This window comes from Mastomys coucha, unplaced genomic scaffold (assembly GCF_008632895.1).
Source record: "Mastomys coucha isolate ucsf_1 unplaced genomic scaffold, UCSF_Mcou_1 pScaffold20, whole genome shotgun sequence".
NCBI lineage: Eukaryota > Metazoa > Chordata > Mammalia > Rodentia > Muridae > Mastomys > Mastomys coucha.
In genome coordinates this window covers 136,503,969-136,517,750 of record NW_022196903.1, presented here as the reverse complement: position 1 = coordinate 136,517,750, position 13,782 = coordinate 136,503,969, and the positions used below count along the sequence as shown (strand labels likewise).

The window sequence follows — 13,782 nt, the reverse complement described above, 5'->3', positions numbered from 1 at the left end:
CCCCCCCCCGCCCCGGCTCCTTCTCAAAAGCTATAGAAAGACATTTACTGTATAATCTTTCTTGTGTGCAAATGGAGCGGCCTTATCATTTTGATGATCTAGACTGGAGGGAGAGGCCTGAGGCCACAAGTCAAAACGGAGTTTGACTGCGCATGCCCGCCCGGAGGGCAGGTGTGGTGCTGGCCCTTAGACAGCCGTTCTGCTGGGTGTAAAATTTCTTTATTGGGAGAGACAGTTGATGGTGTTTTTGTTGTTAGTCTCTATTTTTGTTTTCCGTTTTGTCTCTTTTGTGCGTCTTTAAGTTCCTGAAAACTGGTCTTAGTTGGTAAAATCATTATTCGAAAGGATTTCGGCCCTCCCACCCCTCTATAGTCTAACGTGGATAGATCTACAAGCTCAGCTCAGGTCAGGAACCCCGCGATCACCCCACCCAAAACACCTACACTCTCTCCATCTGGTTTTATTTCATCTGAAGTAACCCAGTGATCCCCGCCCCCCGCCCCGCGCGCAAGTTACACTTTAAAAAAAAATAATAATAAATTAAAATCTCTTTGCGTCAGTGATCTTGGGCTCAGAAAGTTCTCTGAGCAGCGAGCCTTTTAAAGACGTGTGTGCCGGTCTGGCAGCAGAGTCCGGGCTACTGGGAACCGAGCTGGCTCGGCTGGTGCCTCCTCCCCCGGTGGTCCCTCCCTTCTGGCCGGCTCCCTGCCTCCCCCGGACTGGCCTCCGCCTCCACTTTTCCCGACTCGCTCGGAGGTCTGGCCCCAGCTAGGCGGCTGAGGAACTTGGTGGAGCACGGCCACTAGCATCTTTACCCCCAGCTCCTACCCCGCCCTCCCCATAGCCCAGCAGCAGGAGGAGAAAAAGCAAACCCAACCCTCATTCTCTAGCCCTCCTCCCCGCGTCCACTATGGATCGCACCTTCTAGAGTTTTAACTCAGTTCTGAAGGACCAACATCCCCCGGATCTGCACTTCGGGAGGCCCCTGCTCCCGGGATGCGAGAGCCAGGGACCAGCCCGCCCTGTGCGGAGCTCCAGCCACTGCCGGGCGTGCAACCCCGAGCCTGTAAGTTGCAACGCGCCTCCCGGGGAGAACAGGGGAAGCCGGCTACAGCCCGGCCCAAAGCCAAACAGCCAAGGTGTACCCAGCCCAGATCAAGCCCTGCAAATCCACCGCAGACCTCAGCAGTAGCTCTGATCCCCACGTCGCAAATTAGTTTACAGTATATAGCATGATATAGGTCCAGAGGGAGGGGAGGGGAGGCTGGGCTGCCTTTTAAAACGCATCTCGTAGATCCTTCCAATTTAATGTCAATCATTTTCAAGTTCGGCAAAGCTTTGTTTGGCGCCTTGTTAATTACAGTTAAGATTTTCTTAATGAGGCAGTTTCTTTGCTGCTCCTAAAAATAAGAATCCCTCCATCTTTTAACCTTGCTACTTTATCTAAATAGTTTAGCAAGTAGATAGCAAGTAGATGGTGAACCCAGCTGGCTCTAATTTTCTTCCTCAGGCTTTTTATAGGTATCCTTGCCCTGACTAATCCTGAGACACAAGAGAATTCTGTATATACAGAAAATGCTTAAAGATTTGCTTATTGAGGTTATTTCCAAGAGTGCGCAGGGAGGAGAGAGAGAGAGAGAGAGAGAGAGAGAGAGAGAGAGAGAGAGAGAGAGAGAGAGAGAAGATTCAGAAGATTCATCTGGTTTTCTGATCAAAAGTTTTCTCTGGGATCCCAGATCTCAGACAAAAAGTAGGTTCTCATTTGTATTGATCACATCTTTAATTAAATATGTGTGTAAAACGGCATCCCTTTGTATAAATACCTGAGAAAAGGAAATGAGGTTGACAGTTTTTAATAAGCATTTCTCTAGTCTAGGAGGACGCGTGTGGAGGAAAGGAGCCACAGGTTCGGGCAGGTGCATAGGCGGGCTATGGTGAAAGAAAGATGTTGGCCAGGAAAAGCATCATCCCGGAGGAGTATGTGCTGGCGCGCATCGCAGCAGAGAACCTGCGCAAGCCGCGCATCCGCGACCGCCTCCCCAAAGCCCGCTTCATCGCCAAGAGCGGAGCCTGCAACTTGGCACACAAGAACATCCGAGAGCAAGGTCGCTTCCTGCAGGACATCTTCACCACCTTGGTAGACCTGAAGTGGCGTCACACGCTGGTCATCTTCACCATGTCCTTCCTCTGCAGCTGGCTGCTCTTCGCTATCATGTGGTGGCTAGTGGCCTTCGCCCACGGGGACATCTATGCTTACATGGAGAAAAGCGCCATGGAGAAGAGTGGCCTGGAGTCCGCTGTCTGTGTAACCAATGTCAGGTAAGAATGAAATGGAGCGAGGCAGCGGTTACAAGCAATGTAAAAATAAAAAGCTCTTTCATCTAGTCAATTGTGAAATAAAGGGTTTTCTTTGGACAGTTCAGAAAGAAAAAGAAAATATGGGGTGCAGGGTTGAGGCTAGCACATTAATGTCTTTGTAAATGTAGTTTTATGGGTAGTTTTCTGAGAACGTGTGACAGCTTCTTTGTGCTAACCTTGGATGCATTCAAAGAATTCCTGACTCCCAAAAAGCGCAGTTCGTTTTCACCACAAAGATGATCAATGTGCACAAGAAAATATCTCCAGCCAATCAAAAGCATTGTGCAAATGCAAGAAATATTTCTATAAATCAGTCTTAATTTTAAAATACACTAAAAATAAAATAATTGAAATAAGTAAAAGCCCTTATTTATCAAGGTTACTTTAGCATATCTGACAGATTGTTTTAGATTAAAAAAATTAAAGCTTATTCTAAAATTTAGAAGAGAGACAGTTGTAGTGAAAATTAGCGCAGGTTTTCACAAAAAGAGTTGAGTAACAGCAAGTGCACAAGACAGCTCTTAGGTTCCCTAGATTTGACTGCATTTAGGGATGTTTCAAAGACAGCTAACGTGCATTTGGTTTCCATAGCTCTCTTTTGTATTCTCATGAGGCCCCAAACATTGCAATGGGGCAAACTTATTAATTTGTTTCTTTGGGTGGAGACATAATTTATATCAATTGTGAAAATGATATAAATAAAATAAAACAGTAATACTCCTGGAAAATTTTCCAGGGAATTTTCTGAATCATATTCCAAATTCACACAATTCCTAAGGCAGAGAGACTGAAGAAGCGTCATCTACAATATACAGTACAGAATAAGACTCTCAGTGGTCCTGAATCCTGTAAAAGCAGAGAAGCATGGCATAGCCAGGAGCATGGCATAGCTGGGAACAAAGCTTCTCCCGATCTCACTCACTCTTCCACTTGGCCAAGTAATTCCCAGGCCAGCATGCCAAGGAAAGAGGTCACCTTAGACCACATACAAATTCCAGCTCAGATTTTGCAAGAGAGCAATGTACTTGACTGATCCACGGCTTTACCACTGGGCAGATAGGATTTTCTTTTCTCAAGCTCTTACCTCAAGGACAAAATGAATAAGAAGCCCAGGTGAGCAGACAATCAGGAACACAGAGAACAAAGTCCGCTTTGTGTCTAAACACTTCAGAAGCATTTCAGAGATTTGAAGTTAATATGTTATTGTAATATTGTGTCTCTCAGCAACCTACTGTCATTGACGTGGCTGGTGAGGGTGTTCATATTCAAACAAGTTTCCAGTAAACAGGAAAGAAAGAGGTCCTGACCAAGAGAAGTAGGAAAAATGAAAATGACAACCTTGAAAATAAACTAACTTTACTCAAGATGACCTATTGTCACTATTCATGAAAAATAACTCAGTAAATTTAAATAAATGTCATCATAAGAGATTACTCTTCCTAGGATGTCTTCTAGGAAGAGAATTTTATAGCATTCACTGGTTCCTAAAATCTGCGTCTTGTTACTTCTTATCCAAAGAGGATACTCGGAAGAACTTTCATTCCTAGATGCTTTGCTAAGGGTGTTGAGCCACGAGAATGGTGTAGTCAGCACTCCAGGGAAGCAAAGGTGTGGTGTAGTCAGCACTCCAGGGAAGCAATGGGGATTGTTCTCAACATAACAGTGCCAGCTTTTACATCTCACTCCTTAGCATACTTAAAACTTACTTTCTTCCTAGAGAACTTTAAAGATGTGCAATAATTCTAATTGTTTGCATTTCTAATCCTTTTATAAATTCAGTGCCAGGCAAGTCATCAAATTTGGAAGCACCTTTTTCTCAGTGGTGGCCACCAGTATTTCCAACATCCCTTGGTAGCTCTCACTTTAGGGTGGCTCACCTTGTTCTCAGTGGTGGCCACCAGTATTTCCAACATCCCTTGGTAGCTCTCACTTTAGGGTGGCTCACCTTGTTCTCAGTGGTGGTCCACCAGTATTTCCAACATCCCTTGATAGCTCTCACTTTAGGGTAGCTCACTTTCTCTTTTGTGCAGATGACTTTCCAAGTGAGTTGCAAAATAGAAACTATGTTACTTTTCTCATTATTATTCAAATGATGCCCCGCCTTCAGCCCTGCTTTATGAAAGGCTTTTTTTTTTTTTCACTTGAGATTGTTTAGCAAGACAGGTGTCCAGACAAGATTGGCTCTTATACTGGATGGAGAAATTGAATTCCATTTTAAAATAAACAATACAAAACCCAGTACATGAACCATCTCCCAAGCCATGGACAGACATTGGATTCTCCTCTAACATACAAACCGTTATTAAAGCTCAGTGTTATATGTGCCCCCTCTTCTGAGATCCATTTCTACTCTCTGTGATATTTTCAGCCCATGCCACATATCTCGGAGTGTGTAGGTAGGGCAGACGTCAGTTCTTATAATTTTGCACAAACTCTTTTAGCCACAACAGAGATAAAAGGCTCCTTTCCTACCCGCACTTGAAAGCTGATAGATGTGTATAGACTCACTCTCCTGGCTTCCTGCCGAAGCACCAAATGCAAAGTGTGCGTATTGAGTGCTCAAAGTTCAAATGTTTTGTTTGCTCATTGTGCCTGGCATTCATCAATGATATTTTGACAGACTGTAACATATGGTTTCTCTCCTATGAAGTTAAAGAAGTGTGGAATTGGGGTGAGTGTTGGGAATAGGGGATGAGAAGAAGCCATGGTACTACTGGGTATACAGGCAGGCGAAGAATTTGCTAATAACAAATTATGATTCTTCTCAGCCAGAAATTAGCAGAATTGCCCAGGAGACTTTCTGAGACTTACTCAGGTCCAGGAGGAGCCCTCCAAACCCCTGTCTATTCACTAAGATGGGGAGGGGATTTGCAACCAGGAAAAGACCTTCCCCCCCCCAAAAAAAATCCTGACACTGGTTGACTCATTCCCCTTACTCCCTTGAGAACGTCAGGCCAGATCTGACAGGACGCACGGTTGTAGTCATTACATATACATAGTCTTAACAGAGTCATTTGCTAGCCAGCAATTGAAACTCCTCTAATAGTTTCCAAGTAGTCTGGGTCACATGGAAAACAAGATAACCAACAAAAAACTTCTCTTCTCCAAATGGAAAAAAACTCTCCTCATGTTTTCTGGATGATGTGTTTTATACCATCTTTTACCACAGTACTAAATTTGATAAACAGGACAATCAATTACTGGATAATGACTATAATTCTAGAAGCTCTAAATAATAAAACATTGAGCTATTACTCAGTAACTTCCACATGACTCCAGTCTCTCAAACACAAGTAGGTGACAAATAACAAACACTGACCAGGTAGAAAATTCCAGGAACTAAGTTAGGCTTTGGTAAAAATGATATATAGCTACAATTTATATTTAGTTGTTTATTTTATGAATGTCTTCTCACAGTATATGATCTAGGAAACATTAGTGAAATTGTGTCCCCAGATCTGGAGATACGTACATAGGTAAAACGGAAAAGGAAGAGGGAGGGCATCAGGAGGTGGTGGGAGGGAGGAGGGAGGGAGAGAGGAGCAGGGAGGATGCTTGTATTTAAAATTAGTCTTTCCTGGATCACTAGGCTGTAGTGGCAAGCATGGCTCCTCTGGGCGCTTTTCACCCACGCACACGCTGACCTGGCATGATTTCTGATTTCGTTCCTTACAGGTCATTCACTTCTGCGTTTCTCTTCTCCATTGAGGTTCAAGTGACCATTGGATTTGGAGGGAGAATGATGACTGAGGAATGCCCTCTGGCCATCACAGTTTTGATTCTGCAGAACATTGTGGGTCTGATCATCAACGCAGTCATGTTGGGCTGCATCTTCATGAAAACGGCGCAGGCCCACAGAAGGGCAGAGACGCTGATTTTCAGCCGCCATGCTGTGATTGCGGTCCGCAATGGCAAGCTGTGCTTCATGTTCCGGGTGGGTGACCTGAGGAAGAGCATGATCATTAGCGCCTCGGTGCGCATCCAGGTGGTCAAGAAAACCACGACGCCAGAAGGGGAGGTGGTGCCTATTCATCAGCAGGACATTCCTGTTGATAATCCCATCGAGAGCAATAATATCTTCCTAGTGGCCCCTTTGATCATCTGCCACGTGATTGATAAGCGTAGCCCCCTGTATGATATCTCAGCAACTGACCTTGCCAATCAAGACCTGGAGGTCATAGTGATTCTCGAGGGTGTGGTGGAAACCACAGGCATCACCACGCAAGCGCGGACCTCCTACATTGCAGAGGAGATCCAGTGGGGACACCGCTTCGTGTCAATTGTGACTGAGGAGGAGGGCGTGTACTCTGTGGACTATTCTAAATTTGGTAATACTGTGAGAGTGGCTGCGCCAAGATGCAGTGCCCGGGAGCTGGATGAGAAGCCGTCCATCCTGATTCAGACCCTCCAAAAGAGTGAATTGTCGCACCAGAATTCTCTGAGGAAGCGCAACTCCATGAGAAGAAACAACTCCATGAGGAGAAGCAACTCCATCCGGAGGAATAACTCTTCCCTCATGGTGCCCAAGGTGCAGTTCATGACTCCAGAAGGAAACCAGTGTCTCTCAGAATCATGAGGGCAGGATGACCCTCGACAGTCACTTGTTGAGTCCTGTTGACTGACAGCTCTAGGATAGTCACTCACTGAACCCTGATGACTGACAATCCAGAGACAGTTCATTGAGCCCCGATGATCAAAATATTGGACTCATCACCAATTCAGGGTTGGATCACAGTATTCATATCTTAATGCACTGAGAAATATTCATATTTGAGACATTAAACTTCCTGTATTAATAAAGAATAACACACAAAGCAGGGGGCTCATGGCTCACACTTGCTTCCCACATGGACACTTGCCACATGCCACAGTGACACTTTTAGACATTTCTAGAGGCATGGAGTCACATAGTGATGATACCACCTTCTAAGATCTCTGCTCAGATCTGTGGTCAGAGACAACTGCAGGTTTCTCTTTCCTTTGCAGTTTATTTGAATTTTGGTTTGAAGCATTCTTTAGCATGTCTTTCTGAGTTTGAGATGTCATGGAAGCCTGAACTCTTTATCTTTGACTCTCCTCTCATGTTAAAACTCTGTTTTCTCCCCAGAAATCTCTGCAGTTGGGGTCAGTTGGCTTGCATGTTTGAGCATCTGTCAGTTAGCAGAGAGGAGATATTCTACCAAAGCCCAGTTTCATCACCCCTAGCTCCTGCATCCTCAAGTAAGGGCAGAGTAAAGAGACGTCCTTGGTTAACACAGTGTGTGATGTGGTAAACCATGGAAGCTAGGCAGCTGGATAGCCTTTTATTCAGAGCTTGGAGCTTGAATTTATTTCTTATATGAGCCATTGAACTGTATGGGTCATCATGAATAGGTTCAAATCTAACCTTGAAAGACTCATGATTCTCACCAAGTTAATAGCACATGCTGGCTTAAGTTAGTTATTCCTAACAAATGTCTGACTTGGAACTCTGGACTCGCAGATCAAACAAGTACTTGAAGCTCTGCCTGCCTGTTTAATAAAATACTCAAAACCTACTACTGTGTCTTTTGAAGCCAGTGCTTCCAGGTGGAGGCGTGTAGCTCGGCTGGTGAAGTGCTTAGTGAGCACTTACAAAGCCTTGGGTTTGCTTTCCAGCACCTCACAGCATAAACCGAGCATGCTGATGCATCACCTGTAATCCTAGCCTGAGAGGGTGAGGAAGAGGGTCGTAAGTTCAGGTGAATCTCAGCTACACATAGAGTCTGAGGCCAGCCTGGACCACTCCACCCCCAAAAGAAAAACAGTGAACAAGAAAAACAACTCCACACAATGTTTAATTCCCACTCAAACACTCCTTCTCTCCAGTTCTCCAGTCGTCCAGGCCAATATTTGGAAGTCAGGCTTGATGTCGGCTTCACAGCTTCTATGCCATTCACTAGTAAATCTATCCAGAGCATCTCCTTTGTGCTCCAGTAAGGCCTGCTTCCCACAGGGTGCCCATGATGTGGGTCTGACAATTGTTGAAAGACTGAGACATTTCTTTAGAAGTAACTAAATCAAATGTCTTTATAAAACAGTCTAGCAGCAATTGCAGATTCTGTATCAGTTCTGGGAAAGGTTTGTCATGTTCATATCCCAAGGTGGCTAAGAGAACCCAGCAAGCAGCGGCCAGGTCTGCCACAGAAATATGCACAGTGTACCTGCTCTGTAGGAAAAGCAGATGGTCCTTGGAGGCCATAGGCCGAAGGGTAGGAAATGCTGCACATAGTCAGTGAGGGTGTGATACAGGATTTCTCAGTCTGGAGACGCAGAATGTCCTACAAACAGAACATGGGCAATTCTTCTGGTCACTTGTCACTGCTGGACACCAAAATCATAATGGTAATCACATTGATAGGGGAGTCAATGGAAGGGTCCAATGGGGCTCTCTGTGGCAAGCCATGGCTTAGAATGTGATGCTATTGAGAGAATGACAGCCACATCGAGCAAATGCTCACAAAATGACCTCTAAAAATCTGCAAACCCTTTAGAATTAATAAGACTCTATGGCCAATTTTTGCTGAACCATATTCACTGCATTAGTGATTTGGAAAACAATACCCTTTATTTTAGGCAACTAGAACATCATAGACTGTGATGGGTTACTCTGTAGAGAGGTTGAGAACATGGAATGAAGACCAGAAAGCATCAGGCATGGTGACACACTCTTGCAATTCCAGGGTCCTGGAAGGTGGAACAGACAGGTATCTGACTCACTGGCCAGAGAGTCTAACCTACTTGATGAACTCCAGGCCAATGAGAGACCTTGTCTTGAGAACTAGGGGGATGGTGCCTGCCTGAGAAACACACCACACTCAAGGGGGATGGTGCCTGCCTGAGAAACACACCACGCTCAAGGGGGATGGTGCCTGCCTGAGAAACACACCACACTCAAAGGGGATGGTGCCTGCCTGAGAAACACACCACACTCAAGGGTGTCCTTCTAGCCTCTGTATATGGGAGAGTATACACACACACACACACACACACACACACACCATTTGTTCTCTCTTTTTCTGTATGTGAGTATACACACATGCTTTTATATAATTTAACTTCTATATTAAGTTTAGCTATTATTTTATATTCAATATTTAAAGTTTTCCTTCCACTTAAATCTTCATGTTACTATAACTCTTCCCTTTTTCTATGTATTTATTCACCTTACATCCAGATTGCAGATCCCCCTATCTCCCAATCCCTCCTTATATAGCTCCACCCCTACCCTTTTCCCCCTTCTCTGATAATGGGGAGACCCCCCTCTGTAGCACCCCACCCTGACACATCAAGTCACTGCAGGACTAGGCACACACTCTCTCACTGAGGTCAGACAAGGCAGCCAAGTTAGGGCAACAGGATCCACAGGCAGGCAACAGGGATAGCTCCCATTCCAGTTGTTAGGGGACCCTCGTGAGGATCAAGCTATGTACTTCTGCTACATGTGTGTGTGGGACGAGGTAGGCCCAGCCCATTTATGTTCTTTGGTGGTTCAGTGTCTGGGAACCCCTAAGAGTCCAGGTTACCTGACACTGCTAGTCTTCTTGTAGAGTCCCTATCCTCAATCCCCCTCCTAATGTTTCCAAAAAACTTCCCTAATTTCTGTCTAATGTTTGATTGTGGGTCTCTGTATGTGTTTCAGTCAGCTCTTGGTACAGCCTCTCAAAAGACATTTATGCTAGGCTCCTGTTTGCAAGTATTGCAAAACATCATTAATAGTGTCAGGGATAGGTTCTTGCCCATGGAATAGGTCTCAAGCTAGAGCAGTCATTGGTTAGCCATTCCCTCAGTCTCTGCTCCATCTTTGTCCGTGCACTTCTTGTAGGCAGGACAAATTTTGAGTCAAAGGCTTTGTGGGTAGATTGGCATTTTTATCCCTCCACTAGGAGTCTGCCCTGGCTGCAGGAGGTGGCCACTCCAGGCTTCATATCCCCCCCAGCTGAGCTAGGAGTCTCAGCTACAGCCACCGTAGAGCCTTCCCCATTCTAGGTTTCTGACACATCCTAGAGATGCCCTCCCCACCCTGGCCCTGCCAGCCACAGGTTTCTGTTCACTCTTCAGGCCCCCTCTCAACCACTTTTCATACATCGGATCCCCTCCCCATTCTCTGCTCCAACCTTTCTCCTACCCAGTTCCCTCCATCTATCCACTCTACTGACAATTTTATTTCCCCTTCTGAGTAAGAGTCAGGCATCCTCTCTTGGGCCCTCCTTGTTATTTAGCATTTGGGGGTCTGTGGATTGTAGCATGGGTATCCTGTATTTTATGGTTAATATCCACTTATAAGTGAGTACATACTATGCATGTCCTTTTGGGTCTGGTTACCTCACACTATAACTCTTCTTAAAAGACCCGTATGGTTTTCCCCTTTTCTCAAGATGAAAATGAAAATCCTTTCCAAGCTCCATAAAACACTACATCTGTTCATGAACATTTTCAGTCACACTCATCTTTCTGTTCTTTGGGGCAGGGGTTTTTGTGGGTGGTGTGTGTGTGTGTGTGTGTGTGTGTGTGTGTGGCCTATGCTGGCCTGGGACTCACTTTGCTGGCTTCAGACTCACAGTATGTATGTTGTTCCCAAGGAGGCCAGAGGAGGTCTTAAGAGCCCTGGAACTGGCGTTATGGACTTTTGAGAGCCCCCCATGTGAGCCCTGGGAACTGAACTCAGGTCCTCTGTAAGAGCAGCGAACACTTAACTGCTGAGCTGTTCTCTTGAGCTCTAGGAGCAATCGTTCAGTAAGCAAGGAAACCAACACTTAACACATCTACCACTCGAATGACAAAATCCATGTGATTAGCCAGTGTAAACCTCTCTTGTAGTTGGATTCCTTTTGGGAATCATTAAAAACAATTGAATGTCTTCAGGAGAAGCTTTTGCTTTTTCCTCTTTTTAACCTTTTGTCAGAAAAGTACAAACGAGCAAAACAATGCGGGTGTTACACAATGAACACAACATGCTCATCACTTGCCTCAATAATGGCGTATCGTAGTTTCTTTTTTGTTACCTCATCATGGTGGCTTGGATATGAAATGTCCACCACGGGCTTATGTGTTTGAATTCTGGGACCCGAGCCGGGGCTGGAAGGTGTGGAACATTTAGAAAGTAGAGCCGGTAGGAGGAAGTGAGTCAAAAGAAGTCAGTCTTGAGGTCTGAGAGCATGATCCCACTTCCTGTCTGCCCTCTGCTTGCTAACTGTGGATGCATGATCCCACCTCCTGTCTGCGCTCTGCTTGCTAACTGTGGATGCGTTGACCAACTACTTCCTGTTGCTCCTGCCACATCTTCCTTGCCACGATGGAGTATATCCTGTTAATTATATGCATTTTGCATCGACATATGTGTATGTCTCATGTGTGCATGAGAGCAGTACCCACAGGGGTTAGATTTAGGTATCAGATCCCCTGGAGCTGGGGTTCTCAGTGGCTATGAACTGCCGCATGAATGATGGACTCTGAAGAGCCACTGGTGTTCTTACCACAAAGCTGCCTCTCTAGCCCCCAGTAAAATTGTCCTGGAAGCAGAAATTGGAAGTTTGGTATTGGCTTTGTGTTTAAAGTCTTGTAATTTACAATTAGGCACATGGCCATTGGAAATGCTGATGAAGAGTGCCAAGTCTATAACTGAATGGTCACATTCCCAGAAAAGCAAATCCTGTAGGTACCTGTGAACCAAAAGAAGGAGACTGGGAATAGACTTGGGGCCTCCTGTCACCAAGTGTTCAAGCCAATGCTATAATAAATAGTGTGAAGACAAGAGTGGGGGGTGGATTGAAATGATTTATGATTTCACTTTATGAGTGAAATGATTATGAAATATCAATAAATGGGTGATGGAGATTTGAAAGGGCTCATAAGGGCAGTTTGGTAAAAGCAGAGAATTTAACCTCGGTAGCTTACAGCTCAGTGTGATACCCCCCTCCATTTCAATCTCTCTCCATATTATCTATATCTACATACATACCATAATCTATATATAACTATATCACTTACATATCTCTATCATTTATGCTACATCCTTCTATCTCTATCAATATAGATAATATAGACAGACAGATTGGTCCTCAGTTAATATGAAGCTGGGAAATGAACCCAGGAAGCCACATCGGAGTCCAGCTAGAAAGGCCCTGGCTGCCATTCCTGAAAATGATGGCCTTTCTCCAGTGTCAAATACTTGATGTCTTTAGAGAATTCTATTAATTTGTAACATTTCTAACTGAGAAGTAGATTATGGCTTGCATACAACCATTTCATCCTTTGCTTTGTCAATACACACTGAAGCAGTCCAGTGGTAGGTAGATATTTAGCCTCAGTGTGCAGGCATACATGTTTGTGTGTGAAGATGGTGCATAAGGTAGGTGTGCACTGGTACAAACATGCACGTGGAGGCCAGAGATTGATACTAGGTACCTTATTCTTTGCTGTTTTATTTTTTGAGACAGGTTGTCTCATTGACTGACCTGGAGCTCATCACTGCGGCTAGGCTGCCTGGTCAGAAACTCCAGGGAGTGCGTACTGTTACTTCTGTTGCACTGGAGTTACAGATAGACGAAGCTGTAGCAGGTGTTGATGTGGGTTCTGGGTCCAAACGTAGTTCTGCACACTTGCACAGCGAGCACGTCACCCCCTGAGCCTGTCCTCACTGTTGAGCATTCGTTTTTACATCACTAAGATAAACTGTTCTTGATACAATAGTTTCACCTCAGTTACCTCAGAGAGCATCAGAGGAGCAGAGGTATGGCTTACAATGAGGTAGCAAAGTCCTTGGGAAGGGGGGAGCCACTTGAAAAAGAGAAAAAGAGGATTGATGAAGATGTAAGCCCTCGAATTAGAATTGCCTCTCCAATGCCTTATCTTGACCTGCCATTAAAGGCCCGATTAAGATTTTCACGAACTTGAACTTGAATCTTTGCAGTAAATTACCAACGAGTATAATTGGAGTCACATCCTCTGAAGGTCTGTGGGGAATTCCCACCACATTTGATGAGAATTGTGTAGAAAGATCCTGGGAAGAGCGTGGCCCTTGAGCTTCCTCTTGAGCCGCCTGTAGGATTTGTTGTGGATACTTTCACACACTGCTCCTTAGAGACGCAAATTTCAGTCCTTTCTCTGCCTTCTACACCCTGGAAGTAATGAAACAGTGGAGTTACAGAAGTCTTTTCATTCTTTATCTTTATCTGAGATTAATTTATTCATCAAAGAGGAAAATTCTTTCTCTATAAATTACAAATCACAACACAACATCCATAAGTGGAGGAAACGCTTCACTATGCTTACTGATGACAATGTCCTCTCCAGAGGTCATTTCCTTGGGCCACTGGAGGATTGTGAGTTCTGAGTCATGCTGTCAGACCAAGGCCAAGGGCATTTAGCAACAACTATGGGCCGAGGATCCTAGAATTTCACTCA

The 13,782-nt window shown here is 44.8% G+C and overlaps 1 protein-coding gene and 1 long non-coding RNA gene across 4 annotated transcripts; one reads left to right on the top strand and one right to left on the bottom strand.

The window, feature by feature from the left end:
* The first annotated feature begins 597 nt into the window (after window positions 1-597).
* Window positions 598-7,895, top strand: Kcnj8 (potassium inwardly rectifying channel subfamily J member 8). Of its 3 annotated transcripts, none has more exons than XM_031383811.1 (3): window positions 598-1,066; window positions 1,877-2,319; window positions 6,034-7,895. In XM_031383811.1, exons 2-3 carry the CDS (start codon window positions 1,946-1,948, stop codon window positions 6,932-6,934), a joined length of 1,275 nt encoding a protein of 424 aa, XP_031239671.1. In that variant the 5' UTR covers window positions 598-1,066; window positions 1,877-1,945; the 3' UTR covers window positions 6,935-7,895. The 3 variants fall into 3 exon arrangements, with proteins under 3 accessions (XP_031239671.1, XP_031239670.1, XP_031239672.1); XM_031383810.1 differs by having other exon boundaries at window positions 1,872-2,319; XM_031383812.1 differs by lacking the exon at window positions 598-1,066 and adding an exon at window positions 1,657-1,750 and having other exon boundaries at window positions 1,872-2,319.
* LOC116099766 lies at window positions 1,771-3,569 on the bottom strand. Its single transcript, XR_004122371.1, has 2 exons — window positions 3,443-3,569; window positions 1,771-2,301 (listed from the first exon to the last, which is right to left on the bottom strand). It is a non-coding gene; the product is annotated as an uncharacterized LOC116099766 (long non-coding RNA).
* Window positions 7,896-13,782: the final 5,887 nt, after the last annotated feature.

Bases quoted from the DNA above. Each gene is read 5' to 3' on its own strand.
- Kcnj8 (XM_031383811.1), top strand. From the start codon at position 1,946: ATGTTGGCCAGGAAAAGCATCATCCCGGAGGAGTATGTGCTGGCGCGC. The intron at 2,320-6,033 runs GTAAGAATGAAA...CGTTCCTTACAG, and splicing joins GTCTGTGTAACCAATGTCAG to GTCATTCACTTCTGCGTTTC.